Source organism: Cynocephalus volans, chromosome 17 (genome assembly GCF_027409185.1).
Source record: "Cynocephalus volans isolate mCynVol1 chromosome 17, mCynVol1.pri, whole genome shotgun sequence".
Taxonomy (NCBI): Eukaryota; Metazoa; Chordata; class Mammalia; order Dermoptera; family Cynocephalidae; genus Cynocephalus; species Cynocephalus volans.
Window position 1 is genome coordinate 14,555,918 of NC_084476.1, and position 27,897 is coordinate 14,583,814.

At 42.2% G+C, this 27,897-nt stretch overlaps 2 protein-coding genes across 3 annotated transcripts in view; one reads left to right on the plus strand and one right to left on the minus strand.

Moving 5' to 3' along the window:
• The window catches only part of LOC134365491 (olfactory receptor 1J2), a 110,785-nt gene extending 87,682 nt beyond the window's left edge, over nucleotides 1-23,103 (minus strand). The window contains exons 1-2 of one of the 2 annotated variants that reach the window (XM_063081617.1): nucleotides 23,096-23,103; nucleotides 21,045-21,987 (exon numbers count right to left, since the gene is read on the minus strand). In XM_063081617.1, coding sequence (XP_062937687.1) covers nucleotides 21,045-21,987; nucleotides 23,096-23,103 — 951 coding nt within the window. Of the gene's footprint in view, nucleotides 1-21,044; nucleotides 21,988-23,095 lie in introns of those variants that run through there. The other variant, XM_063081616.1, reaches the window with a different exon arrangement.
• On the plus strand, nucleotides 1-27,694 carry LOC134365490 (olfactory receptor 1J4-like). Its single transcript, XM_063081615.1, is given in 5 exon segments — nucleotides 1-493; nucleotides 8,546-8,549; nucleotides 26,744-27,458; nucleotides 27,460-27,522; nucleotides 27,524-27,694. Coding segments are annotated over 5 exon segments (1,446 nt in total).
• The last annotated feature ends 203 nt before the right edge of the window (nucleotides 27,695-27,897 follow it).

Genomic DNA, 27,897 nt, shown 5'->3' on the forward strand with positions numbered 1-27,897 from the left:
ATGAGGAGGGAGAACCAGAGCCGCGTGTCCCAGTTCCTCCTCCTGGGGCTCCCCATCCTGCCAGAGCAGCAGGGCATGTTCTTCACCCTGTTCCTGGGCATGTACCTGACCACGGTGCTGGGGAACCTGCTCATCATGCTGCTCATCAGGCTGGACTCTCGCCTCCACACCCCCATGTACTTCTTCCTCAGCCACCTGGCCCTCACTGACATCTCTTTTTCCTCAGTCACAGCTCCAAAGATGCTCATGAATATGCAGACACAAAATCAATCCATCTCATACGCTGGGTGCATTTCCCAGGTGTATTTTTTCTTAATGCTTGGGTGTCTTGACAGCTTCCTTCTCACTTCAATGGCCTATGACAGGTATGTGGCCATCTGTCACCCCCTCCACTACATTACCATTATGAGTCAGAGACTGTGTCTCCTGCTAGTAATTGTGTCTTGGGTCCTATCCTCTGCCAATGCCCTTTTGCACACCCTGCTCCTAGCCAGTCTCTCTTTCTGTGGGGACAACATCATCCCCCACTTCTTCTGTGACCTTTCCACCTTACTTAAGCTGTCCAGCTCAGACACCACAGTCAATGAGCTGTGTATCCTCACTGTGGGAGTGACAGTCATTACCCTGCCATTGATATGCATCCTGGTCTCTTACAGCCACATTGGGGCCACCATCCTCAGAGTCCCCTCAGCCAAAGGACTCTGTAAAGCCTTGTCTACATGTGGCTCTCATCTATCCGTGGTGTCTCTGTACTATGGAACAATTATTGGACTGTACTTTTTCCCCTCATCTAACAACTCCAAAGACAAAGATGTCATTGTGGCTATATTGTACACTCTGGTCACTTCCATGCTGAATCCTTTCATTTACAGTCTGAGGAATAAAGATATAAAAGGAGCTCTGGGAAGCATACTCAATAGAGCAACATTTTTGCCATGATAATCAATTTTTTCTCTATTTATTTTATCCATGACTTCCTCCATTCTGCACAGGCAATGTGATCATTCTTTCATGTCTGAACAAATGTTTCTTAGTGAATATTGATATGGCACTCTCTCCAAACCCTGTTTCACCCGGGATGTTTTTTCTTTTCTCTTTAATTTTCTTGTTCATTTAGACAGTCATGGGGAATGGTCTTTACAAATAGACTTACACAACTATCCTTTCCTAATATTTTTCCCTTTTTGTATGGTATCACTTATGCCACGAGCATTTGAAATTTTTATGTGGTTACAACCTTCTGTGGTTTTTGTTTTTGATAGTCCACCGCCCATTTCTCAACATAACAAAAATATTTCTCCTGGTAGGTTCATGACTTTATTTTTGTGTCTTTTGTGTGTAGTTTCTTCCGTTTGTAGTTTTTTTTTCCAGCTGTATTTAGAAATACTTGATAATAAAAATTGAATATATTGAAGGTATACGATGTGATGACTTGATATAGGTATGCATTGTGAACTGATTACCACAGTTAATTAACGTATTCATCACCTCAGTTGCTCTGCGTGTGTGTGTGTGGGGGGGGGTGTGGTGAGAACATTTAAGATCTACCCTCTGAGCAAGCGTACAATACAGTATTATTAACTAGAGCCACCATGCTGTGCATTAGATCCTATCTAACCAAAACTTTGTACCTTTTGACCAACAACTCCCTGTTTCCCCCAACCCTCGGCCCCTGGCAACCACGTTCCACTCTTCTCTGCTTCTATGAGTTCAACTTTTTTAGATTCTACATATAAATGAGACCATGCAGTTTTGTCTTTCTGTGTCTGGCTTATTTCATTTAGCATAATGTCCTCCAGGTTCATCCTTTTCACAAATGACAGATTTTCCTTCTTTTTAAAGGTTGAATAATATTTCATTGTATATATATAAAACACATTTTCTTTATATATTCATCCACCAATGGACACTTTGGTGTGTTTCATATGTTGGTTATTGTGAGTAATGCTGCAATAAACATGGCAGTGCAGATATCTCTTCAAGATACTGATTTTGTTTTCTTTGTATATAAACCCAAATGTGGGATTGGTAGATTAAATGATAGTTCTACTTTCAATTTTTGGAGGAAACTTTATATTATTTTTCATATTGGCTGTACCAATTTACATTCTCTAACATGCACAGTTAAAAATGGAAAAAATAAAACACTCTAAAAGCAGAAATTGTGTGGAAGTACTAACATTGCATACTCAGTTCAAGAGAATGCAAGTGCGATCCATGCCCATTTCTCAGGAGCTGTGAACAAACGTGTCGATACATCTGACTTGTTTGAGTTTGAACTGACAAGTCTTCTGCCTGTTGCAACACATCTTCGAGACCTCTAGAGACTCCACCTGCTTCACTGTCTCCTTTGTCTTCTGGAGAAAAATGGGAGAACCGTCCCATGCCTTGTAGCTGAAGGCCTCTGTGCTCATCTCCTAAGGGTCCATGCAGAGCAGGGGTAGAATTTACATTCATTAGTGTGATTGTACGTAGTTGTGCGTTTTGTTATCTTGAGAAATAGGCTATGAACTAAAAAACAAACAAAACAATAACAAAACACACAGAAAGTTGTAACTACATAAAATTTTTAAAAATTTAAATTTATTATTAGCATATTCATTCTTACAAATCGTGATATTTCTTTCTGCCCTTTGCCCGACCTATCACTTCTCAGACCCCCTTCTTCCCTCCCCCACCTCTAGTATCCTTAGGTTTGTTTTCTCCTTCTGAAAGCTCAGTGGATTGCTGTGGTCTTTTCTTTCTTTCTTTCCTTCATTCTTTCCTTTTCCCTCCTTCTTTCCTCCTTCCCTCTCTCCCTCTCTCCCTTCCTTCCTAGCAGCCAGTTAACAGTGAGGACATGTGGTGTTTCTGTTTCTTTGTCTGGCTTATTTCACTTAACATAATTTTTTCCAGACTCATCCATGTTGCTGAAAATGGCAGAATTTCATTTGTAACTACATAAAAATTTCAGTTTTTTGCAGCATTTCACCTTGGTCTGTCTTTAGCTGCAAACTTACACCTTGGCAGACTTAACTCCATACTTAAAAGTTGTTCCATTTTTAAAATTCGTCTGAATATGGAATGTATGATACCTAAACAGACCCAGTCATCTCCAGTACCCTTCCAAAAATGGGGAGTTGTATGTCATCTTCACAGTTAAACTGTATCAGGCTCATTATCTCGGTCTTGTGTTTCTGTGATGTAATCTGATTTGTCTACTTTTGATAAATGTCCATTGAGATCCTTCATCCTTTTTTAATTGGGTTATTTGTTTTTTGCTACTGAGTTGTTTGAATTTCTTATATATTTTGCACATTAACCCCTGATCATATATATGATTTGCAAATATTTTCTCCCATTCTGTAGTCTGTCTCTTTGCTCTGCTGATTATTTCCTTTGCTATGCAGAAGCTTTTCAGTTTAATGTAATCCCATTGTTTACTTTTGCTTTTGTCACCTGTGCTTTAGTGGTTACATCCAAAACATTATTGCCAAGACCAACATCAAGAAGTGTTTTCCTTGTTTTCTTCTAGTAATTTTAGTTTCAAGTCTTTAATCGATTTTGGGTTGATTTTTGTATATGATATGAGATAGGAGTTCAGTTTCGTTGTTCTCCATGTGAATGTCCAGTTTCCCCAAACCATTTATTAAATAGACTTTCCTTTCCCCATTGTGTGTTCTCAGCACATTTGTCAAAGGTTAATTGGCCCTTTTTTTGGGGGGGGGGTACGTGGCCAAACCCTTGCATCCAAATCCTTGCCCTTGGTGTTACAAGGCTGTGCTCTAACTAACTGAGATAACAGACCAGCCCATTTAAAAATGGTCAAAGAAGCTGAATAGGAATTTCTCCAAGAAAGATTTTAAAATGACCAACAGACACATGAAAAAATGTTCAACATCACTAACCACCAGGGAAATGGAAATCAAAACCACACTGAGATATCATCTCATTCTAGTCAGACTGGACAGTATCAAAAAGACAGTATAACAAATGCTGGCGAGATGTAGAGAAAGGGGAATCCTCCTACACTGCTGGTGGGACTGTAAATTAGCACAGCCATCATGGAACAATATGGAGGTTCCAGAAACAACTACAGATAGAACCGCCATATGATCCACAATCCCACTGCTGGGTTTATACTCAAAGGAATGGAAATCATCATGTCTAAGGGATACCTGCACTCCCATGTTCATTGCAACTCTGTTTACGATAGTCAAGATTTGGAACCAACGTAAATGTCCATTGACAGATGACTGGATAAGGAAAATGTGGTAATACATGCCCAGCGCGATGTGGCTCTGCCATGAAAAAGGAATGAAATTCTGCCATTTGCAGGAACATGGATGAATTTAGAGAAAATTATGTTAAGTTAAATAAGCCAGGCACAGAAAGGGAAATACCACATGCCTTCACTCATAAGCAGGAACTGAAAGAAGAAATAAACAAATAAGCAAAAAAGAAAGATACAACAACCACAATAATTTGTAGAACATTCAAAAGGAGAGAATGAAACTGAGGCTACCAGAGGTGGGAAAGGGGGAGTTGGGGAGGCCCACAAACGATGATTACATTGTATAATGATAAATACAGGAATAAGAAAGATATATGTAAATATTCTGGTTTTAAAAAAAGAATAATCGGCCATAAATGTATGAGCTTATTTTGGGACTCTTTATTGTGTTCCACCGGACTATATATCTGTTTTTATGCCAATACTATACTTGTTCATAGGGTTTTTTTTTTAAATAACTAATTCAACCTTCTTACTCGCTGTTGGTCTGTTCAGATTTTTTATTTCTTCATGGTTCGGTACTGGTACATTGTTTGTTTCTAGGAATTTATCCATTTCTTCTAGGTTATCCAAATTATTGGTGTATAATTGTTCACAGCGGACTTTTACAACCTTTGTATTTCTGTGGTATCAGTTGTAATGTCTCCTCTTCCATTTCTAATTGTATCTATTTGAGTCTTCCTTCTTTTTTTCTTAAGTTGTCTATCTAAAGGCCTGTCAATTTTGTTTATCTTAAAAACATACAACTTTTAGTTTCATTGATCTTTTCTATAGTTTTTCTATTCTCTGATTTATTTCTGCTCTGATCTTTATTATTTTCTTCCTTCTGCTAACTTGGTATTAGTTTTTTGGTTTGTTTGTTTGTTTTTTCACTAGTTTCTTGATGTGTGAAGTCAGGTTGTTTATTTGAGCTCTTCCTTGTTTCTTCATGTGAGCTTGTATAATTATAAACTTCCCTCTTAGAACTGTTTTTGCTGCATCTTATAAGTTTTAGTGTGTTCTGTTTCCATTTTCATTTGTCTCAATGAGATAGGAGGTGCTCTGTTTCCATGCGTTTGGGTTAAAAGACAGACCTCTGGGTTTCAAGCCACTCCCCACCGTCTCAAGCCCTTCATCTAGGACCTTCCTAGAGGAGAGTTACTGTTGCTTATTGGATCTATTTTCAGCACCAGAATGGGGAAACTGAGACATCAGGGAGCTGACTTATGCAAATCCAGTGGCTGAGCATGCTCAGTAGAAAGGAGTTATAGAACCTAATGGCCAAGCAAGCTCAGTAGAGTTTATCCTTAGAATGACCTTCCACTAGAGGTGCGAAAGAGCACAGAATATTCTTGAATATGTCTAGTGCATGTGATAGAATTTGACCAATGAAAATGCCCAGAAAGGAGACCAACTGATCACGTGCAAGACTGGGAACCTAACTGGGAACCACCTCTTAGTTGAATATTCATTAGATAGCATGGATATGTTTTAGATAGTGAAATTATAAAAGTAGAATCCAGATAGGAGGCAGGGTTGTTGTCCACTGTCCTGGGACCAGCCTGCACTTCACCAGCTGAGGTGTGTATACTTTACTTTGTATCAAACTTGCTTTCAGCAAGAGGCTGCTCACTTGAGTCAGCTTGCACTCTGTGCTATACTTTAAGTGTGTATTTCTTAATTTTGTATTAAACGTGCCATGAGCCCTTCTCAGTGTCTAGAGCTAGGCTGCACTCTCTCTCTGAAAGCTGTATCTCCTATTTGTTACACTGAACCTGTTCTCACTTTCTACTGTGATTCTGCTCTTGAATTCTTTCCTGTGGTGGAGTCAAGAACCTGGTAAGAGGATGGATTGGGTTGAGGCCAGCTATTGGGCCTCCCCAGACCCTCCCCTCTGGCATCAGCCACATATTTTTTATTTCCCTTATGTTTTCTTTCTTGACCCATTATTTGTTCAGAAGTATGTTGTTTAATTTCCAGCTGTTTGTGAACTCTTCACTTTTCCTCCTGTTATTGATTCCTAGTTTTAAACCATTTTGGTCAGAAAAGATACTTGATATGTTTACGGTCTTCTTAAAGTTATTAAGACTTATCTTGCAGCCTAACATGTAATGTATCTTAGAGAATCTTGAGTACACTTCATTCTTCTTTTTAAAAGGTGTTTATAGTTTGTTTTAGTATATAATGGATTGGGTTTGCTAGAATGGGGCTTAGAATTTTTGCATCTACATTTAAGATGAATATTGGCCTGTACTTTTCTTTTCTTGTAATATCTTGGTTTTGATATCTGCTTAATTGAAAGGACGAGTCGACACCAGTTGACGATCCACCAGAGAGAGCCCGTTTATTAGGCAGCACACACACACACATATATAGGGCTTTGAGGGGAAAGCTGATTGGCTTAAAATACAATCCCTACTTAGCATACTGCATGGGGTTTGGGGGGAGCTGATTGGTGTGTAATTCACGCTGGCGGAAAGGAGAATACGAAAGAGAAGGGCAACCAGCGCCATGATGGGGTGTGGCTGAGAAGGGCTTATGTGATCGGGGTGTGATCCCTTGGGGCATTTGGGTCCCTACATTCCTCCCTTTTTCTTGTTTTAGGAAAGGGGACATCGAAGTCATCGAGCTACTTCCTGCTGAACTGGGGCGTTGTGGGGGGGGCAAAGGGAGGAAGGTACATAAATACCCATTATGAAACCCCAAAGAAGGGTGGAGAAACAAGTAATTTCAAAAGGGGAAAAGTCCATAAACGTTCCTTGAAGCCACAAGTCGAATATGCACCGGTTCCATTGTTCGTAGTTGGAGACTGGAGGGAGCAGCCAGGTGTCAGTGGCAAGGGCGTGTAGGAATGAGTTTCCTCTGTAGGTGGTGTCTCTTCAGCATCGGCTGAGGCGCTCACGAGATGAGGCGGGGGGTTCATCGGTACCTAGAAGCTGGTAGTTTCTAAGCAAAAGCTGGTTAAAGGCCTGATTAGAGATTTTTCCCACTTGGGTTTGAAGAAACCTAATGTTGCAGGGCAAGAAAAGGCAGGTTATGAGGATAATGATTAGAGGTCCCAAAATGTGCCAAATCCAAGTTAGGACAGGGCTTAAGATAAAGGAGGAAAAGGGGTTAGAACTGGATGTGGTTCGTAGGCTGGAAGCCAAGTCGGTGAGTTTGATGATGTTTGTTTCTACTAGACCGGATTCATTGATATAATAACAGCATTCTTCCCCAAGGAAGATGCAAGTACCTCCTTTTTCTGCAGTGAGGAGGTCTAGTGCTCTGCGGTTTTGGAGGGTGACCTGAGCTAAAGAGGTGATCTGTCTCTGTAGAGAGGAAAGAGATTCGGCAGTGGAAGTCAGAGCCCCTTCAAGTTTAGCATTGATATCTTTGACCGCCCATAAACTGTGCCCTAAGTCTCCTCCCGACAGGCTGGCTCTGACCGCTGATGTTGTTAGGGAAATACCGACCATGATTGGGAGGAAGGTGGCCCTTTTTTGTCTTGAGGGAAGATGAAGAAGATGGAACAGTTCTGAATTGGAGTACAGAGTGAGTTGAGGGACAATGGTGACAAGAAGGCATGGGACAGTAAGATTAGACAGGATGGAGGTAGAGAGGGTTCCATTGCACCAGAAGAAAGTGCCTGGTGGGGCGTAGGTGTGGTTATAAATGGTTGTGTTAAGATTACAATAAGACGGGGGAGAAGTTGCCCCGATGAGACAGTGACGGGGCGGGGCAACAGAGTATTGTTGTCTTTGTCGTCATCGGGATCCCAGAGAGGGACGCCCGGAAGGTTAAGGTGTTCTGGTGGTGGGGAGGAGGTAGCATTGAGAGGAAGGGAAGCATTAAAGGGACGGCCGCCAGGAGCGGTCACATGAGAGAAGCACAAAGAAAACAATTTTCGGGAGAGAGCCGGCGAGGTGTGGTTGAGAAAGATGAGTGTTTCAGAAATGATTTGTTGCCAGGTGTAAATGGGTGACCCTGGGGAACTAGCAGAAAAGGAAGAGGATTGTTCTAGGGCAGAGGAAAGTTGTTCTTCCTGATGTGAGATGTCCGTGGAGACATGAGATATTGGCCTGGTAGCCCATCTGGAGTCCCAGGGATCGGAAATTGTTAGGGAGTATTGCCCGCTGTTGAATGTAAACAACCTGCCGCCCGCCCCAATGAGTGGGTCATGGATCTTGCAGGACCAATACGGACAGCCTCCGTAAGTGTCCGGCCACCATTTACAGTGGGCGGCGGTTTGGTCATAGAGAAAACATAGGTAGGGACGGGTGGCTTTTTTGATTAACTTGGACGTAGCAAGAGGGATGTTTACAGGTTGAGAGCAAACGGAGGTGGGGCAATCTGCGGTCCCAGCTAGAGAGCCGCTGATCCAGGTTTGTTTTTCAGTGTAGGTCTCAAATGCCTCAAATTTCCATATATGGGAAGAGGCCTGAAAGCTCCCTGGGTGAAGTGAAAAGAACAGGAGAAGGCCAAGGATGACAGGACATGGGCCTTCCCACTTAGGGGTTAGGGGGTTTTGGGTTCTGGGGAAGTGCAGAATACTAATTGGCCTGGGCTGAGTGAAAGGTTATTTTTGGAAAGTGATGGATCTGGAAGTAGCCAGTCCTGGTGCTTCCATAATTCGGTGCGAAGGTGGGAGAGCAAAGGTAAAGCCATGGCGGGTGGTATGGGTCCTTCAGTTGCTGTGATCCCCGGGGGTAGGAGGGGCTTACCATACATGACTTCAAAAGAGGAAAGATTGGAGGGCCTCTTTGGGAGAGGTCTGGACTTGAGTAGAGCGAGAGGTAGAAGATGGACCCAATCAAGGTGTAATTCCAGAAATAATTTAGTTAGTATGTCTTTTAAGGTTCTGTTGGTTCTCTCTACCTTTCCAGATGCCTGAGGTCGGTAAGGGCAATGTAGGTGCCAGGGGAGAGAGAGTGACTGGGAGAGTTTTTGAATTACCTGGGCGGTAAATTCAGGTCCATTGTCAGATTGAATGGAAGTGGGCATCCCAAATCGTGGGATGATTTGGGAAAGGAGAGTCTGGGCTATGGTGGAGGCCTTTTTATTGGATGTTGGGAATGCCTCCACCCATCCTGAAAAGGTATCAACAAACACCAAGAGGTATTTGAGGCACTGGACGGAAGGCCTGTGTGTAAAATCGACTTGCCAGTTGGCCGCGGGTGTGAGACCTCTGGCCTGGTGGGAGGGGTATGGCCCAGGTTTGAGAGGGGTGTTAGGATTGGTAAGCTGGCAGATTGTGCATGAGGAGGAAATTTTTTGTAGGAGGGCTTTGTCAGATGCGGTGATTGAGAAGAAGGCCTGTAAAAACTGGGATAAAGCTTGGGGGCTAGAGTGAAACAGGTCATGGAGCAAGCGAAAGAGAGAGGACTTATCATCATTAGGCGGTTGAGGCTGAGAGGGTGTCTGTGAACGTTGGGAGCCGTGTGGAAGAATGGGAAGTTGGTTTTGTGTCTGTGGGTGCTGTGCCGCAGTGCGTGCGGCGAGGCAAGCCTTACAATTCCCGCGAGTGATTGGGGAATTGTCCCTCTGGTGGGCTCTGCAATGAATGACTCCTAATTCACAAGGTAAATGGGATGCCTCAATTAATTAATGTGGAGATTAAAGCTGAGTTGGTGATTGTGTTACCCTTGGTGTTAAGCAGACCGCATTCTTTCCATATGGTGGCATGAGAGAGAAGTATATGAAAGACATATTTGGAGTCAGTGTATAAGTTAAGAGTTCTTCCTTCAGCTAGAACACAGGCTCGCGTGGCAGCGATAAGTTCAGCCTGCTGGTTGGTAGTACCCCTGGGTAAAGTTTGGGCCTCTATAACCGAATTAAGGGAGACTATGGCATACCCTGCGTAATGAGTGTTTCCTTTCTTGAATGAGGATCCATCCGTGAACCATGCGAGATCAGCGTGAGACAGGGGCCCCTCAGTGATGGAAGAGCAGTAAGGTATGAAATTCTGAAGGCTTTCTACGCAGCTGTGCAAAGGCGTGTTGGGGGAATCTGGTATAGGCAGTAGAGTAGCCGGGTTTAGGGGTGGGCAGGTATTGAAGGATAGGGCAGGATTTTCCAGAAACGAGGATAGGAGGGTTAGGATTCTGGAAGGTGGGAGGGATTGGAGAGCCTTATAGGTAAGGAGGTCTTTGAGGTGATGTGGTGAGAGAATGGTGAGAGGTGCCCCAAATGATAATTTGGATGCCTCCTTATGCAGTAACTGCCCCGCTGCTAGGGCTCTTAGACAGGGTGCCCAGCCTCGTACAGTGGGGTCCAACTGTTTTGATAGGTATGCTACAGGGGCAAAGGAGGGGCCATAATTCTGTCCTAGGACGCCTAGAGCTTGTCCCACATTTTCATGAACATAGAGGAAAAAGGGTTTAGTTAGATCAGGGAGATGAAGTGCAGGGGCCGTTAGAAGGGCCTGCCGAAGCTTGAGAAAAGGGCGCTGAGGTGAGGAGAGTAAAGGTTCTTCAGGAGGACCCTTACTCATATTATAGAGAGGTCAGGCTAGGAAAGAGAAACTGGGGATCCATGCTCTGAAATATCCGGCTAGACCCAGGAAAGATAGGATTTTTGTTTTTGTTTTGGAGATGGGTAGGTCAGTAAGAAGCTGTTTCCTGTCCAGGGTGATTTCCTTCTTTCCCGGGGAGAGGAGAAAACCAAGGTAGGTTACAGACGGCAAGGAGATTTGGGCTTTGGCAGGGGACACTCGATATCCCTTACCCACTAGGAAGTTAAGCAAATGGAAAACGGATTGAGTGCCTTGAAGGCAGCAGGTTAAAAGAGGGGTTTTTGGGGGAAAGATTTGTTTACCTCCTACCCCGACTATAGGAGAGCTGCTGGAGGTGGTGGGGCCTTTATATTCCCTTAAGACCGAAAAGGAGGCTCCAGTGTCCAGGAGGAAAGATATTGGGTGGCCGTCCACAACCATGGATACCCTGGGCTCCTGCTTTGTTATAGAGATGGTCGGGAAGGGCCCAAGGCTCCGTCGGTCCTCCTCAGCGAGGCCCACCATAGGTGGAGTCCGCGGTTCAGGGGACTGTGGGGCAGTTGGTCCCTCACCCCTTTGGGCGAGGGGGCAATCAGATCCCCAATGTCCCTTCTTTTTGCATTTTGGACAAGGAGTGGTGGGTGGCCTGGGGGTGGGGCAAGCCTTTGCCCAATGCCCTTCCTTTCCACATTTAAAGCAGGCTCCAGGTGGAGGCTTAGAGGTGGAGGCTGTGGGAGGGCGCCCAGGGGGTTTGATAAGCCGGGCCAACATCTGGAAGTTGGCGTGGTCGGCCTTTTGTTTTCGACGTTCTTTTTCCTCCTCCCGATTATGAAAAACTTTGAAGGCCACTGACAGGATTTCGGTCTGAGGGGTTGCAGGACCCTGCTCTAATTTTTTAAGTTTAGTTTTAATGTCGGGGTAGGATTGGGCCAGAAAATAAGTCATAAGGACATGCCGGCCGTCTTCTGAGTTGGGGTCTAAGTTAGTGTATTGTTGAAAGGCCTGAGTTAATCTATTGAGGAACTTGGAGGGAGTTTCCTCCTTTTTTTGGACAATTTCTTGAATTTTTTGGAAATTGATGACCTTGCGAGCCAATTTTTTGAGGCCAATTATTAAGCAAGAAGCAAAACGGTCTCGAGCCTGGATTCCCTGGGCTATGTTATAATCCCAATTAGGTTCCTGTTCTGGGACTGCTTGGGGACCTGGCAGGTGATCTGGATTGGTACGATGGGTGTCAGTGGCATGGGTTTGGGCTGTATCCCAGACCCGGCAGCCTTCCTCAGGGAGGAGGGTATTGGCTAGGAGCATGAAGATGTCATGATGTGTGAGGCTGTAGGCCTGCAGGATCCATTGGAATTCTTTAATGTAGGTGGTAGGGTCAGTAGAGAAAGAGCCTAGTCTTTTTTCTAATTCTGTAAGGTCAGCTAGGGAAAAGGGAACATGGACCCTAACTGCTCCTTCAGCCCCAGCTACCTCACGTAGTGGAGCGATTGTTGAAGGGGCGGGGGGAGGACCTTGGAACGGGTGAAAGGGGGGCTTAGTGGGTCAGGGGTAGGTGAGGGTAAAGACAGGGGAGTGGATGGCGCTGGAGGTGCAGAAGGTGATGCGGATGAGGGGGGAGGAGGAGTGGACACTGGAGGCACTGGGGGAGGAGGAGGTCGGTAGGGTGGGGGTTCATCAGCAGGGTCGAAGGTGGAAGGATCGAGGGGTGACTGTGAAGAGGGTTTACAGGCTAAAAGGACTCGAGAGGGAGCACAGGAGGAGCAGAGGGTGGGGTTCTGAGCCAAGAGGCGAAAAGCCTCGATGTAGGGGATCTCCTTCCATTTTTTTAGGCGCTGGCAGTAGTTAAAGAGGTCGCTTAGAATGTTAGGATCTAATGTGCCCTCAGGGGGCCATGTGTTTTGATTATCTAAAGGATAATAAGGCCAATCTTGTGTGCAGAATTTGGTAAAGAGTTTGGGCTCAATATCCGGCCTGAGGGAAAGATTGGTGAGGTTTTTCAGAAGGCATTGAAGTGGAGAGTCCTCTAGGGAGGAGGAGGAAGTGCCCATTCTTGTCTCTTAATGGGAATTTTAGACAGAAATTGGACAGAGATTAGTGATAAGACAGATCTTTCGGCCGGTTGGGAAAAGCGGGATCCTAGAGGGCGTCCCCAGTAGGTCACGTTAGTCCCGGCAGGTTCAGGTATGAACCAGGAGGAGAGAAGGGAGGTGTGGGTCGTCACCCAGACCTTCACTTCTCTAGGGCAAAATCCCGGTGCCTGAAGGAAACCTAGTGCTAGGAATTTCTGGTCTGGTCCCGGACCGGGAAGTGGAGAGAGACAGAAATCAGACAGAGAATAGAAGAGAGTGGTGGACAAGAGGGTGAAAGAGAGAAGGAGAGAACAGAATGGGGCTTTTAACCTCCAAAAATGAAAGTAAAAGTTTACCGGGGCTTTGGAACCTGTTATAGTTTGGGAATTTATGGCGGTCGTGAAGACCGTGGTGGGGTGGGTATGGCTGTTAGGGGCTACTGGACGATCTAGACTCCCTGTGGTAGCCTGAAAAGGGCTGGTGCCCTTTAGGAAAGGGGGCTTACCTAATGATGAGCCGGTGGTGAGTGGAAGAAGCCAGGGCCGAAAACAATGGACGAGGGTGGACCGTCAATGGTGAGCGGTGGAAGGGAGGCTGGTCCTGGAGGACGGAGTTCCCGAGGGGCGACTCGAGAGGTGCTGCCGCTGTGATCTGAAAAGTGTTACAGCTCGAGGGAGCCCTGAGGGGCTACTTGGAAGATGTTGCTGCTGTGATCCGAAAAGTGTCACCGCTCGAGAGAAGCTCCGTCCCGGCTTTCAGCACCAAATGAAAGGAAGAGTCGACACCAGTTGATGATCCACCGGAGAGAGCCCGTTTATTAGGCAGCACACACACATATATAGGGCTTTGAGGGGAAAGCTGATTGGCTTACAATACAATCCCTACTTAGCATACCGCATGGGGTTGGCGGGGAGCTGATTGGTGTGTAATTGGCGCCGGCGGGAAGGAGAATACGGAAGAGAAGGGCAACCAGCGCCATGATGGGGTGTGGCCGAGAAGGGCTTATGTGATTGGGGTGTGATCCCTTGGGTCATTTGGGTCCCTACATTAATGACGGCCTGATACAATGAGTTGGGAAATATGTCCTTCTCTTTGGTTTTTTTTTGGAAGATTTTGCATGGGATTGTTATCATTTCCTACTTAAATATTTGCTAGAATTTATAAGTGATGCCATCTGAGTCTACAGTTTTCTTTGTGGGCAACTTTAAAACTACAATTTTAATTCCTTTAATAGGTATTGGACTAGTCATGTTATTAATTTCTCTTGCATGAACTTTGGTAGTTTGTGTCTTTCAAAGAACTGCTGCATTTTATTTAAGTTATTAAGTTTATTGGCATACAGTTGTTCACAATATATGTTTATTAGCCCACTAATATCTGTGGTATCTATAGTAATGACACCTCTCTTATTCCTGATATTAGTAATTTCTTTTTAATTTCTTTTTATTTCTGATGAGTCAGGCTTGATTATCTATTCTATTGAACTTATCAAAGAATGGTTTTTGTTTCATTGGTTTTCTTTCTTTTTTTATTTTCTAGTTTGTGGATTTCTGTTGTGGTCTTTATTATTTCCTTTCTTTCACTTACTTTGGATTTAATGTGCTTTTCTTTGTCTCTCTCCTTAAGGTAAAATATGAGGTGATTGATTTAAGATCTTTTCTTTTTACTATGTAGGCATTAAGAGGTATAAAATTTCCCCTAAATATTGTTTTGGTGATATTCTATGTTGTGTTTTATTTTCATTTAGTTCAAAATTTCCTTTTTCATTTAATTTTTGGCCTACAGGGCATTTAAAATTTTTTATTTTGTTTTCAGTTTTGGGGGGGATTCTCCTAAGATCTTTCTGCTGTTGATTTCTAATTTAATTTTATTGTGGTTAGAACACATACTTTTTATGACGGAAATCTTTTCAAGTCTTTTAAGACCTGTTTTATGTTCCAGAATATGGTCCATCTTAGTAAACACAGAAAAACTGTACAGTCAGTTTATGTTCAGTGGAGTATTCTGGAAGCATAATTAAGTTGCTTGATGGTGTTACTTGAGTTCTCTGTATCTTACTGATTTTCTGTCCGTCTGTTTTATCGATTGAGAGAGGCCTGTGGAAAGCTCTAACTATATTTGTGGGCTCTCTCTCTCTCCTTGCGGTTCTATCAGATTTTGCTTTATGTATTGAGAAGCTTTTTCTGTTAGATGCAAAAGATTTTGGGACGTTAGCTTCTCTTAACAAATTGATTATTTTATCATTGTGAACGAACCTCTTTATCCTGAATAATATTATTTTATCTGAAATCTACTTGTTTTTCATATTAATATAGACTTTCCAGCTTTCTTTCGACTAGTGTTAGTATTATGTAGTGCTTATTAACCTTTAACTTTTCATCCTTTACTCATAATTGTTTTAATGTCCTCATCTACTAATTTTATCATCAGCATCATTTCTGGTCTGTTTCATTTGATGATTTTTCCCTTTTTACGAGGTTATATTTTCCTAGTAATTTTTTAATGAATGGTAGACATTGTAAATTTTACCTTGGTGGTTGCTGAATATTTTTTTCCTTGTATAAATATCTTTAGCAATTTTTCTGAGACACAGTTATATTCCTTGGAAAAAGTTTAATCTTTTCAGGTCTTGTTTTAAGCTTTGTCAGGTTGAAGCAGAACTTGTATTAGATTTAGGGTCATTTTTTCCCCATTCCTGGAGCAAGATATTTCTAAGTACTCCAGCTAATGCTTCCTGAATTGTAAGATTTTCAATCTCATTGTTGGAAAAGGCACAATTTCTGGCCATACAAAGTCTCTGGACACCACTAAAATTTATGAATTATATATTTTATGTTGATCATTGTTTTATGATTTTTGCAAAATTATATTTAAAAATGCTTCTGAAATCTTGAACTAAACTCACTTAAAAATGGTTTCCATATATACCTCATGGCAGATAAAGACAATCACTGAAATATTTTGTTTGGCTCCAAACTTTTTCACCTTATGTGTTAGGGCCTCAGGGAGTGAGATGGTTGTAGTAAAATGAAATCTGATTTAAGTATTCTGATCTTGACCTAACTGATTCAGCTAGCTAAGCAGTATTAAAACAACAACAACAGAATAGAACAGGGTTTTTAAGTTAGGGAAAATACTAATTTCTGATATCATATATTTATTCTAAAAGAAGGGATTTATGTGTCTTCTTTCCACACCAAGCGATGGAAGTAAGGCAGTGCTGTCCCCATCTGGAATAAGCATCATTCTTCACTTGGAAAATAAACTTGGTGCTTTAAAGATCCAATATCAACATCTGTCGTTGTTGTTCATTTCAGCTGTTGGAGTCCCAGAAAAGTAGATTTCCATCCTGATACGTGGATGTAGATGTCTTTATGCCAATACCACACTGTCTTGATTACTTTAAATTCATAGTAAGTTTTCAAATCCCATAGTGTAAGTTCTCCAACTTTGTTTTTCTATATAGAAAATGTTTAGGCTATTCTAATTACTTTGAAATGTTAAATTTTTGAATCGTGTTATCAGTTTCTACAAAACACCCTCTGAGGTTCTGATTAGGATTACGCTGAATTTATCAAGCCGTTTGAGGAGAATTTACCACCTTAATACGATTGAGTTTTCTAATCCATGAACATCGTCTATCTCTGTATGAACTTAGGTGTTTGAACACTATTGTTAGCAACATTTTACAGTTTTCAATGTACTTGTTTTGTTCAGCTTTTGCCAAGATTTTACGAACTGTCTTATACTTCTGTTGATATTTTAAATAGTATTAATTTTGCATTTCAATTTCATTTTGCTTACTGATTATATAGAGAAATAAAATTAAGTCTTGTCTATTGATCAGATATTTTGCAACCCTGCTAACCTCACTTATTATTTCAGGGAGCCTTCAAAAAGATTTTGTAGGATATTCTACATAGTTAACTATGTTGTCTGTGAATTTTATTTCTCATTTGGATGACTTTTATTTCTCTTTCTGGTCTTATTGCATTGACTAGTGTTTCCAGTATAATTCTGAATAGAGGTGGTGCAATTGATGTCCGTACTTGATCTTAGGGGGAAAGCATTGAGTCTTCCATTGTTAAGTACAATGTTAGCTTTAGGTTTTTCACAGATGTCCTTTATCAGCCTAAGTGTTCTCTCTATTCGTATGTTTCTGAGATTTTTAATCAAGAGTGAATATTGGATATTATCAAACATTTTTTTACATTTATATATTGTGAGGACGATATGGATTTTTTCTTTAGTCTATTAACTGATAGGCTACAATAATTGATTTTTGAATGCCAAACCAAACTTGCATCGCTACAATGAAACCTAGTTTGTCTTATATGTTGTTGGATTTGATTTGATAAAATTTTGGCAATAATTTGTGCACCAATGTTTATGGGATATATTGGAGTGTGGCTTTTGTTTTTTTCTGGTATTTTCTTTTTATGGATTTGTTGTCAGTACTGCTGGCCTCAGAAAATGGGTTGAAAAATCTTTTCAATATTGTAGATGATCTTGTGGAGAAATGGTATTATTTCTTCCTTTAATGTTTGGTATAGTTCACACATGAGGTCATCTGTGCTTGTAATTTTCTTGTTGAGATGATTTTCAACCACGAACTCAATTTCTTTAATACATAATTTCACATGTATTTCTTCTTGCATGAGCTTTAGTATTTCTTTTATTTAGAGAACTTGTCTGTTTAATCAAAGAGGTTCAATTCATTGAGATAAACTTGTTTATAACACTCTGTTACTTTCCTTTCAGTATCTGTAGACTGTGGGAATCCCAACTCTCATTCTCAATATCAGTAACTTATGTTTTCTCTTTTATCTTTCCCAATTAGTCTAGCTAAAGGCTTAATGATTGTATCGTTCTCATAAAAGAATCCATGTTTGGTTTAATTAAATTTTTTATTTTCTATTTTATTTATTTTGTCATTTTCTTTATTGTTTTTTCTGCTTACTTTGTATTTAATTTGCTTTTCTTTTTCTAGTTCCTAATGGTGGATAACAAGGTTCTTTCTTTTCTAGCAAGATGTTTATTACTATAAATTTCTCTTCATGCACTGCTTTAGTTGCATCTCACATGGTATGTTTGGTATGTTTTAAAAATTTTAATTCCATTCTAAATGCTTTATAGTTTCACTTTTTATTTCTTTTTTGATCCATGAATCATTTTGAAACGTGTTACTGAGTTTCCAAATATTTGGAGATTTTCCAGATATCTTTTTGTTATTGATTTCTAATTTAATTCCACTGCAGTCAGAAAACACTATCTGTATGATTTAAATCCTCTTAAATTTATTGATACTTGTTAGATCAGAATTCATCCACTTCTATGGCCTCTAATGCTACCATGCTGACATGAGAGACCTAAATCCTTGCCTATGCTATTCCACTATTCTCATAATTGGTCTCCCTGCTTTCTCACTTTCCTTCCTTCAGTTTATTCTCAACAAAAGAACTAGAAGGATATTTAAAAACTTGAACCACATTGTCACTCTCTGCTCATGACTTTCCATGAGGTTTTCAAATCACTCTTAATTAAACCAAGACCTTATAATTTCTTACAGAGCCTTACACAAATAGATTCCTTGTTACCTGTAAACTTTACCTCCTACTAACTCCCCCACCACACTGCTCATTAGCCAAAAGCCTCATTTTTGTTTCTTTAACATGCTAAGCACTCTCCTATTTTGGATGCTTTGCAGTTTCTAGTCCCCATCAGAAATATTCTCTCCCTCAGATAAGAACGATAACTTATTTCCTTGCTCTCCTTAACCTGTTTGCTCAAATTCCTCCTTAAGGAAGCCTACCCTGACCAATAGACTACTTTAAATTACAGCCCCACCCCAGGGTTCCTTATCCCCTCACCCTGCTTGTGTTGTTGTTCGAAAATAGCATTCATAGTCTTACAACATACCATATACTTGACATCTTTATTATTATTATTATTATTATTATTATTATTATTTAATATTATTATTTTTTTACATTCTAGGATGTTGTTGCAGAGCAGTTGGGAGGGAGGAGGAGAGGGGAAAGGGGAAGGAAATGGGATGGAAGAAGGAGGAAGGAGGAGGGTGGGATTGAGGCCTGTGTCACCCTCCTCATTCCCACAGGGGAGACCAGGGGGCTTCCAGTGGTGGCTTGGTCATTGCTAGGCTGAGTGCAGACGTCAGGAGCATGTGACAAAAGCCCTCGCCCCACCACCCCAACTCGGGAACCTGGGGACCATCTTGCTGTGGCTCAGTAGTCATCACTGAGCTGGTTGCAGGTGTCTGGGGGTCATGACCGAGGCCCTTGTCCCCCATCCTCAGTGATTCCTGGTGTCAGGGGGCATGGCTGAGGTCCCCAGCCCTTCCCCCTTTCTTGCTTGGTCGCCCTAGGACTTCTGGTCCTTCTAGGTGTTATAGGTGTTCTTTGGAGAAAGGAGACCTTAACTAGTTAATATCAAACTTTGTCTCGTTGTGGGTACTTTGTTTTTTCTTTCAGTTCTCTGTTGGATTATTTGCTGTTCCCACCACTTAAACTCTGCACTGGAACTAATTAATTGTCCCTTTGCTTACTTCTAAAATGGGGGAACTTTCTATGGGGACCAGTACTTGAGCTCTGTGGTTGAGCTAAATTGCTGCTTTGCTGCTGATTCCCTAGGGAAGGCTTTTTGTGCAGCTCAGGTTTTAACGGTTGACCTTATAGGTATTTCTGGCCTCTTGGGATCTGGTACACCTGGGTTGTGTAGAAGCTCTTGTATGGACATGAGGCTTTTCATCCTACTGCACCCCATGCAATTCTGCATTCCTGACCACTCTCCTCCGAGTGGTCCTCCACTGACTGGGGTACAGATCACCTGTCCTTGCTGTGTCCCAGTGGTCCCCCGGTGGGTCCATTTCCCCCACTACCCGTGCTCCAAACAATTGTTATAGGATGGGCCATGCTCTGCTCCCTAACTGGCCTCTGAGTGGCTCCTTTTTTTCAGCTGTTCTGGCTCCTAGCTCCTGTTTCGGTCCACAGGAACCCTATTAGTGGTCATGCTGGCCTGGGGGCCACCAAAGCCCTCTTCTCCCCTGCCGCCTCCAAGCAACTTCATCTGAAGGGCACAGCTGTGGCTTTTGACAGCTCCTGCTCTGTGCACTCAGCAGCTCCAGCTGGAAGCAGCCGGGATTCAAAACAGTTGGAACAGTTTTCTCTCTCACTGTGGCTTCTCCTGCCTTCATGAACTCCGTAGGTCTCTCCTCCTCTTCCCCTGAGCTCTAGCAGCCCCAGCTTGGCTGTCGTTGCTTTTTCACAGTTGTAAATTGGTTGATTTGTGGGAGAGAGTGACACTGGGGACAGTCTGTTCTGTCATCGTGACCAAAAGCCAACATCTTTATTATTTTTATTGACAGTGTATCTCCTCTATAAACTCCTCAAAAAGAAATTCTGACTCATTTGTATAGAAAAGTATCTGGCACATAGTAGGTATGGAATACAAATTTACTTAATAAGAGATATTTATCTTTGTTTCAGCCAGAAATGGGTTGCCTCAGTTTGAGCAAAAAGAAACAACCCTCATTTTCCAAACTAAAAGGAAAAAGGATATAGACTATCCCACCAAGAAAAGCCCCGTAAAGGGGACAAACTTACTTAGAATTAGGAAATGTGTTAATAGAAGTGATTGCCATATGCATATCTGTTGGATTCTTTGCACCACAAGCACAGTAAAGTTAATAAGAAAGATCAAAAGCTTTGCAACTTGTTTAGGTTTTAGGAAGCTGTAAGAAAACACTTTATTAATCAGCTACTGCATTAGGAAGACAAGTATTTTGAACTTCGTTTTGAAAATTAGAAAATATACTCTGTTTTTGTAGCTCTGGAGAAAAAGAGAGAACCTAAACTATCACTCATTTGCATACAACTATTTATGACATTTTAATATCTAAAAAATATTTCATAAACATTAAAACTAACTCAAATAATGGGTCAAAATGTACATTTCACTGTGGGCTATGAAAGCACTATCTCATATCACATTTGACAGTTCCGATCTTCTTCAACGTGGGAGTCAAGAATTTAAAGAATGAGAACATAGCTTCTGTAATTATATTTCACACTTCTAATCCCAGGGACCATAGGGTCCAGAAAACAGGAGATACTATTAAAAGAAGAATTATAGGGTGCAAGAAACATGGTTGGCCTCCTAACTACCCATTTTTCAAAGAGCCATCTCTGACAGGGTCAGTGGCTAAGAAAAAAGTGAAAGTAGGAGGTTGTCACTTGGAGAAAAAGATCTCCCTTCTGAGAAGCTTCCCCATAGCTCCCTTCATATCTCTGTTCCTCAGGCTGTAGATGAAGGGGTTCAGCATGGGGGTGACCACTGTGTACATCACTGAAGCAATGATGTCTTTGTCACTAGAGTTGCTTGATGATGGGAAAAAGTACAGTACCATAATTGTCCCATAGAATAGAAAAACCACAGAGAGATGGGAGCCACAGGTGGACAAGGCTTTGCAGATCCCCTTGATTGAAGGAGACCTCAGGATGGTGGCCCCGATGTGGCCATAAGAGACTAAAACACCAATAAATGACAAGATAAGGACCAATCCTCCAGCAACGATGATAACAATCTCATTAAGGGAGGTATCTGAACATGGGAGCTTGAGCAGAGCACGGAGGTCACAGAAGAAGTGGGGAATGGTGTTGTCAGCACAGAAGGACAGCTGAGCCAGGAGGAGGGTGTGGGACAAGGCACTGGCACAAGAGAGGAGCCAGGATGCAGCCAACAGAAACATGCACAGCTCCTCCCTCATGATGGTTGTGTAGTGGAGGGGGTGGCAGATGGCCACGTACCTGTCATAGGCCATCGCTGTGAGAAGAAGGTTGTCAATACAACCAAAAAATATAAAGAAAAACATCTGTGTTACACAGCCTGCATAAGGGATGGATTGATCCTGGGTATGCATGTTTATTAGCATCTTGGGGACAGTGACAGATGAGAAGGAGACGTCAGTGAGGGCCAGGTGGCTGAGGAAGAAGTACATGGGGGTGTGGAGGCGAGAGTCCAGCCTGATGAGCAGCACGATGAGCAGGTTCCCCAGCACCGTGGTCAGGTACATGCCCAGGAACAGGGCGAAGAACGCGCCCTGCTGCTCCGGCAGGATGGGGAGCCCCAGGAGGAGGAACTGGGACACGCGGCTCTGGTTCTCCCTCCTCATGCTGCTCTTTCTGCTGGAGATAAAAGGATATTGGGAATGTCCCAGATGAAAATAGTGATCACGGCAGAGTAGTGGTAACTACTCGGGACTCAGGGATGCCTTGGAGTGTCACTCGCAGGCTGCTGGCTGAATCCCCACCCTCACTCAGTGGAGCAGGAGTTGTTTAGCCAACAAAATTCCCTTCAGTGTAAACCAGGAGAAGTGTATTGATTTGTTTTCTATGGGTCAGACACTGTGCTCTTTCTTAGAGAAAATAGGGGAGCAGGTTCCTTCCCTCGAGGAGCTCTGATTCTAAGGAGAAGCCTCGTCAAGACCTGGTTCAGAGCAGTGAATCTGCAGCCAGATTTCTTGTGGATTCTGACTCTGACTTTCCAGCTGGTCTCGACACCTTTCTCTTTCTAGCCTCATTTTGAATCTCTACAAAATGAGCATAATAAGAGGTTACTACAGCTAAGAACAATTTATTGTGTATTTTCCAACAGCTAGAAGAGAGGATTCTGAATGTTGCCAACACAAAAAAATGATAAATGTTTAAAGTGATGGATACGCTAATTACCCTGATTTGATCATTACGTATTGTATACAGGTATCCAAATACTCTGTACTCCGTAAACACATGCAATTGTTATGGGTCAATTTAAAATTTTTTTAAAAGATCTAAAAAACCCCATAAGAATGCCTACACACAGGGTTTTCAGAAGAATTAAATGATACGACATGAGTTATGATATTGGAACAGAGTTTTTCATCTAGGAAGGGCACAGATACGTCATCTAAATCACTATGCCAGTGTGAGTGTCCAGATAAAGCCGGGGTGGATCTTTAGGAGTCCAATATACCAGAAAAGTAAAGTCAGAATTAGAAAGGATCAGGTGGCTGATCTAAAAGTTGTATCAACCTCTGTGGTCTCCTAACATTTTGAGGGAGGTGCAGTGACTCACACCTTTGACCTTGTGGTTAATTTTCTAATGCAATAGCTTGGTGTGTTTTATTCAACTGAGAAAAAAATAAATTAAACTTCACCCATCTCCACCGTTGTCTGTTTCTCTGCACTTATCTTCAGCGAATTAAATTGGCTTGGATCTGAGGATTCATGTGCAGTGAGGCACCAGGACATTTGCCCTCAGACCTGAAAACAGATAGATGGTGTAAGATTGGTGATGCCTATTAGAGTTAACAGTTGCCTGATTAACATGACTATTTCTCAATATCAATCTGAATATAACAGACATTTATTGAACACGTATTCTACTATGTGACAGGTGTAATAAAAGGGTTTTTGCATATATGTGTGTGTCTGTGTGTATCTGTGTGTGCATGTACATGTGTGCTGAAGCTAACAGATGTTAAGAAACCAGGCCATGGTGACACAGCCAGTAACTGCTGGAGTCACCATTCTTTACTCATATCTTTCTTATGAAGTCCCTGCTCCTATTGAACATACTCTCCCCCTATTTAAGTAACCAGAAAAGCCAGGCCTTTGAGACATGTTATCTCAGTGTTTGGGGGGTGGTGGGAGGTAGGAGAAAGAATGACTAACAGAGTTGAAATACCCATATGCCTGGGAGAGGAAATTGACATTAACACATAGGTGTCCATACCTGACAGTAGATCTTTTTCTGGACCAGGGTGATTCTCGGGGATAGTCAGACAATAGGAAGTGGGAGGTGACCTCACACTCCCTCCTTCTGAGGCCTGGCTGCTCATTGACAACTGGAGCTCTGGCTTCTCTCAGGGTGGAGGGTTGGGTAGAGAGCTGGGCAGAAAACCTGAACCAGCAGCAAAGGAACCTTCATCTTGTGTGTAAATGGCAGTGTGTCCTAATGAAGCTGTAACCTGAGGTTTGAGAGAGCATATTCACCTGAACTTGCTGTTCCAAATGATACAACATAATTCTCCCATGTACAGGTGGGAAGTGAATGAAGCATCAGACATCTCAGCCTCCACCTGAGGAATAATTACACAGCCAGCTACCATTTACTGAGTGCTTATTATGTGCCTATAATGTATTAAATAGCTTGCCGACAGTATCTTACAGCATTATTATTATCCTCTTTTACATTTACAGCTGCTGGTCTTAGAGAAATCAAATGTAAGACCACAGAACTATTGCATGGCAAACACTAGATTCCAAGGACAACAGAATTTGGGCACTTAACTAGTCTACCATGCTGCCAAAGTGTAAATAGGGACAGTGCTAAAGGCCCGAGTAGTATATGTTTAGTGCGCTAGGAGCATTATTGGAAAATTCCACTCTCATAGTCCAAAGGCTCCAGCAGAGCTTAAAGAGGGTCCGATTCAAAATTAGTTGACTGGGTTCTGGTCTGAGTCAAGAAAATTATCAGAAGGTGAGACTGTTCCATAGACATATTGCTTTATTAGTGTTTCAAACTCTTACTTTTCTCCTTTCCCTTTAGGTGACACTAGTCGAGGTGTGTTTGTTAAACGCAATACAGTCACCTCTATAACGGTGGTCAATTTCTCTCACTCTTTCTGCCTCTCACACAGATGCACACCTCAACACACGGATTGTTAAGGGACAACTTTCTGTTCTCTCTGACATATGTATGCCCTAGATGAAGATGGTTGGGCGCAAATCTGTTTCACATAAAATTTATAAATAAACATAGTCATATATGCAAAACACAATGCACAAAGAATCACACAAAAAACTGACGAACAGCATATAACAGAAACATACAGATAGACACCCCAGGCAATCATAAATATTCAAATTACAAGACACAGAATCACACAAGCAATACCCAGACAATTGTTACATAACCGCTAAAGCACACGCATTGCTCAAACGAGATTTCTGGCCTTGCCCGATCAATGCACATCCCAGGTAGAGATAGTCCGTGTGTGAGTTGGTAACACACATATGTAGAGACACACAGAACACGCACACCTAGTCTCGCATTCACACACACACGTTTATAAGCACAATTCGGGCCCATTTTGACCTATACTAGTCCTTAATAAGCTCAGATACCTTCTGCTCTGGGCTGTTACGCGAGTCCTGGCTTTCTGTCCAAAAGGCTCACAAACCAAAGAATAATATGTAGCCTCCGTTGCCTGAAGCACTTCACAGTCTTTCATGTCTGTTTAACAGCGATGGAACAATGGGCAGGAGGATTTTATTTTGCAAATGGAAAGAAGACACAGGGAGAAAAAACATCCAGGATCCTTGACAAAGAAACAGTCAACATGGGCTAATTGAACAATTTCCTGCTGGCCTCTTGGGGAGGAACCTGGGCTGGGGCCAGAGGAGCTGAGCCCCTGGAGTCCTGGGATGGTGTCTCTGACACTGGTGATGCACTGGGCTACTGTCTCTCTGATCTAGTGGTTCCAGGTGATTGGGAAAAAGGGGCCAAAGTCAGTCTGGGCCTCCAAAGTATACATAGCAATAGAGTAAGCCTGTCCCTATATCACAGAGCAAGGCTCTTGTACCTCCTATGCAAGCCTCCTCTAAAGCTTGCCAATCTTCCTATTACCTGGAGAGGCTCTGTAGGGCATGGACTGTGCCTTGCTCAAAAGACAGAAAAACAGAACGGGTTAAGGGTCATAAAAATCCACTACAATGTATATTGAGAAGTTAAAATTGAAAAAAAAAAAAAGTACAAAAACAGAAGAATGGACCCCATGAGGTCTTGACAAAGGCACTCCCGGAATTGATTTCAGACTCTGCCACTTACTCTGAGCCCCTGAACAATTTAATTTCATTCTGAAACATTCAGAGTCTTTAAGTGAAAAGTGGGGATAAGAATAGTACCTTCCTCCTGAGGTTGTTCTGAGGATTCAATAAGACAATGAGTGTTGGAGTTCTTTTTAAGTGCTTGGTACATGCCAATGCTCAAAAAATGTTAAGGTTTGTCACTAATTTTTTAATCTCAGGGCACTAAATAAGCACTGGGTAATTATTAAATAAATTTATTCATTCATTCACTTGGTTTTTTAAAAAAGATTATTATTTGTTATTAGCATATTCATTATTACAAATCGTGATTTTATTTATGCCCTTTACCCAAACTATGACTCCCCAAACCCCCTCCTTCCCTCCCTCTCTCCCATCTCTAGTATCCTATCGAAAAGAGCCTGATAAACATGATTAGTGGTAATAAATACATAATTGCGGATGTTTTTACTTTTTTATAGCAGTGATATTGTAATCAATGAATATATTTCTTTTCTCATCAACTTTATACATAATGGAAACTTCAGCTATTTATTTTTGGATCCAGTTCCCTTTGCAGTATATGTTATTGACGCTTCCTCCCTATACCTTCCTTATAAATAGATTTTGAAGTCACTTTTCAAAAGTTCAATATGTTATAGGTTAAAGTCTCAAGACTACTCTAATGATTATTTTAAAAAGTATGGAAACAGAAGAGAAATTGGGAAGATTTCAACTTAATATCCCTCTGCTAAGACAGTGCAAGGCTTATCTTTACTGACCAGACACAGCAGCAAATAATGACTTGGTTTGGGTGGCCTCTCTCCTAGATGGTGAAAAGTGCCAAAGGAGCTCGCTTCCCTTCTATATCAAACTCTCTTCTCTGCTGGCAAGTTCTCTCACTTTACATGATAATACCATCCACTTTAAATGATTTGTGGGAATACAGCAATGCAGACAAACAGCGATTGGCACATTCATCTACAGAAAGGATCTCATTTTCATCTACCTGCTATAAATCAACATTTGTTTGTTTCTGCTTTTTTGAATGTCTGTCCACTCCCAACAGAGAGAAGAGCAGCATGAGGAGGGAGAACCAGAGCAGCGTGTCCCAGTTCCTCCTCCTGGGGCTCCCCATCCTGCCGGAGCAGCAGGGCGTGTTCTTCGCCCTGTTCCTGGGCATGTACCTGACCACGGTGCTGGGGAACCTGCTCATCATGCTGCTCATCAGGCTGGACTCTCGCCTCCACACCCCCATGTACTTCTTCCTCAGCCACCTGGCCCTCACTGACGTCTCCTTTTTATCTGTCACTGTCCCAAGGATGTTAATAAGCATGCAGAGCCAAGATCAATCCATCCCCCATGCAGGGTGCATAACACAGATGTATTTTTTCATATTTTTCACTGATCTGGACAATTTCCTTCTCACTTCAATGGCATATGACCGGTATGTAGCCATCTGTCATCCCCTCCAGTACACCACCATCATGAGACAGGGACTGTGTACCTTACTAGTAGCTGTTTCCTGCATCCTCTCTTGTACCAATGCGTTTTCTCATACCCTCCTCTTGGCTCAACTGTCCTTTTGTGCTGACAACACTATACCCCATTTCTTCTGTGACCTTGCTGCCCTACTCAAGCTCTCGTGCTCAGACACCTCCCTCAATGAGCTGGTCATTTTCACAGTGGGAGTAGCAGTTATTACTCTACCATTGATATGCATCTTGATCTCCTATGGACGCATTGGGGCCACCATTCTGAAGGTTCCATCTACCAACGGGATCTGCAAAGCCTTATTCCACCTGTGGCTCTCACCTCTCTGTCATATCTCTTCATTATTGCACAATTATTGGGCTGTATTTTTTTTTTTTTTGCCTCATCCAGCACCTCCAGTAACAAGAACATAATTGCCTCTGTGATGTACACAGTGGTCACACCATTGCTAAACCCCTTTATTTATAGCCTAAGGAACAGAGACATGAAGGGGGCCCTGGAAAGACTCTTCAACACGGCAACAGTCTCATCTCAATGACATTTGCTGTTCTCTATAACAGACTCATATATTCACACATCTCTAAATGCTAGATCCCTCATCTTGGGCCCAGCATGGAATAAGTTCTCAGTAAATATTTGATTACTTGAATTGCATTCTTTTATAGTTATTCTCTCTTTTCTTTGCAACTACTTAGTATCACTGTGAATTCTGAGTTGATATTATTGGTTATTGCTCTTGCC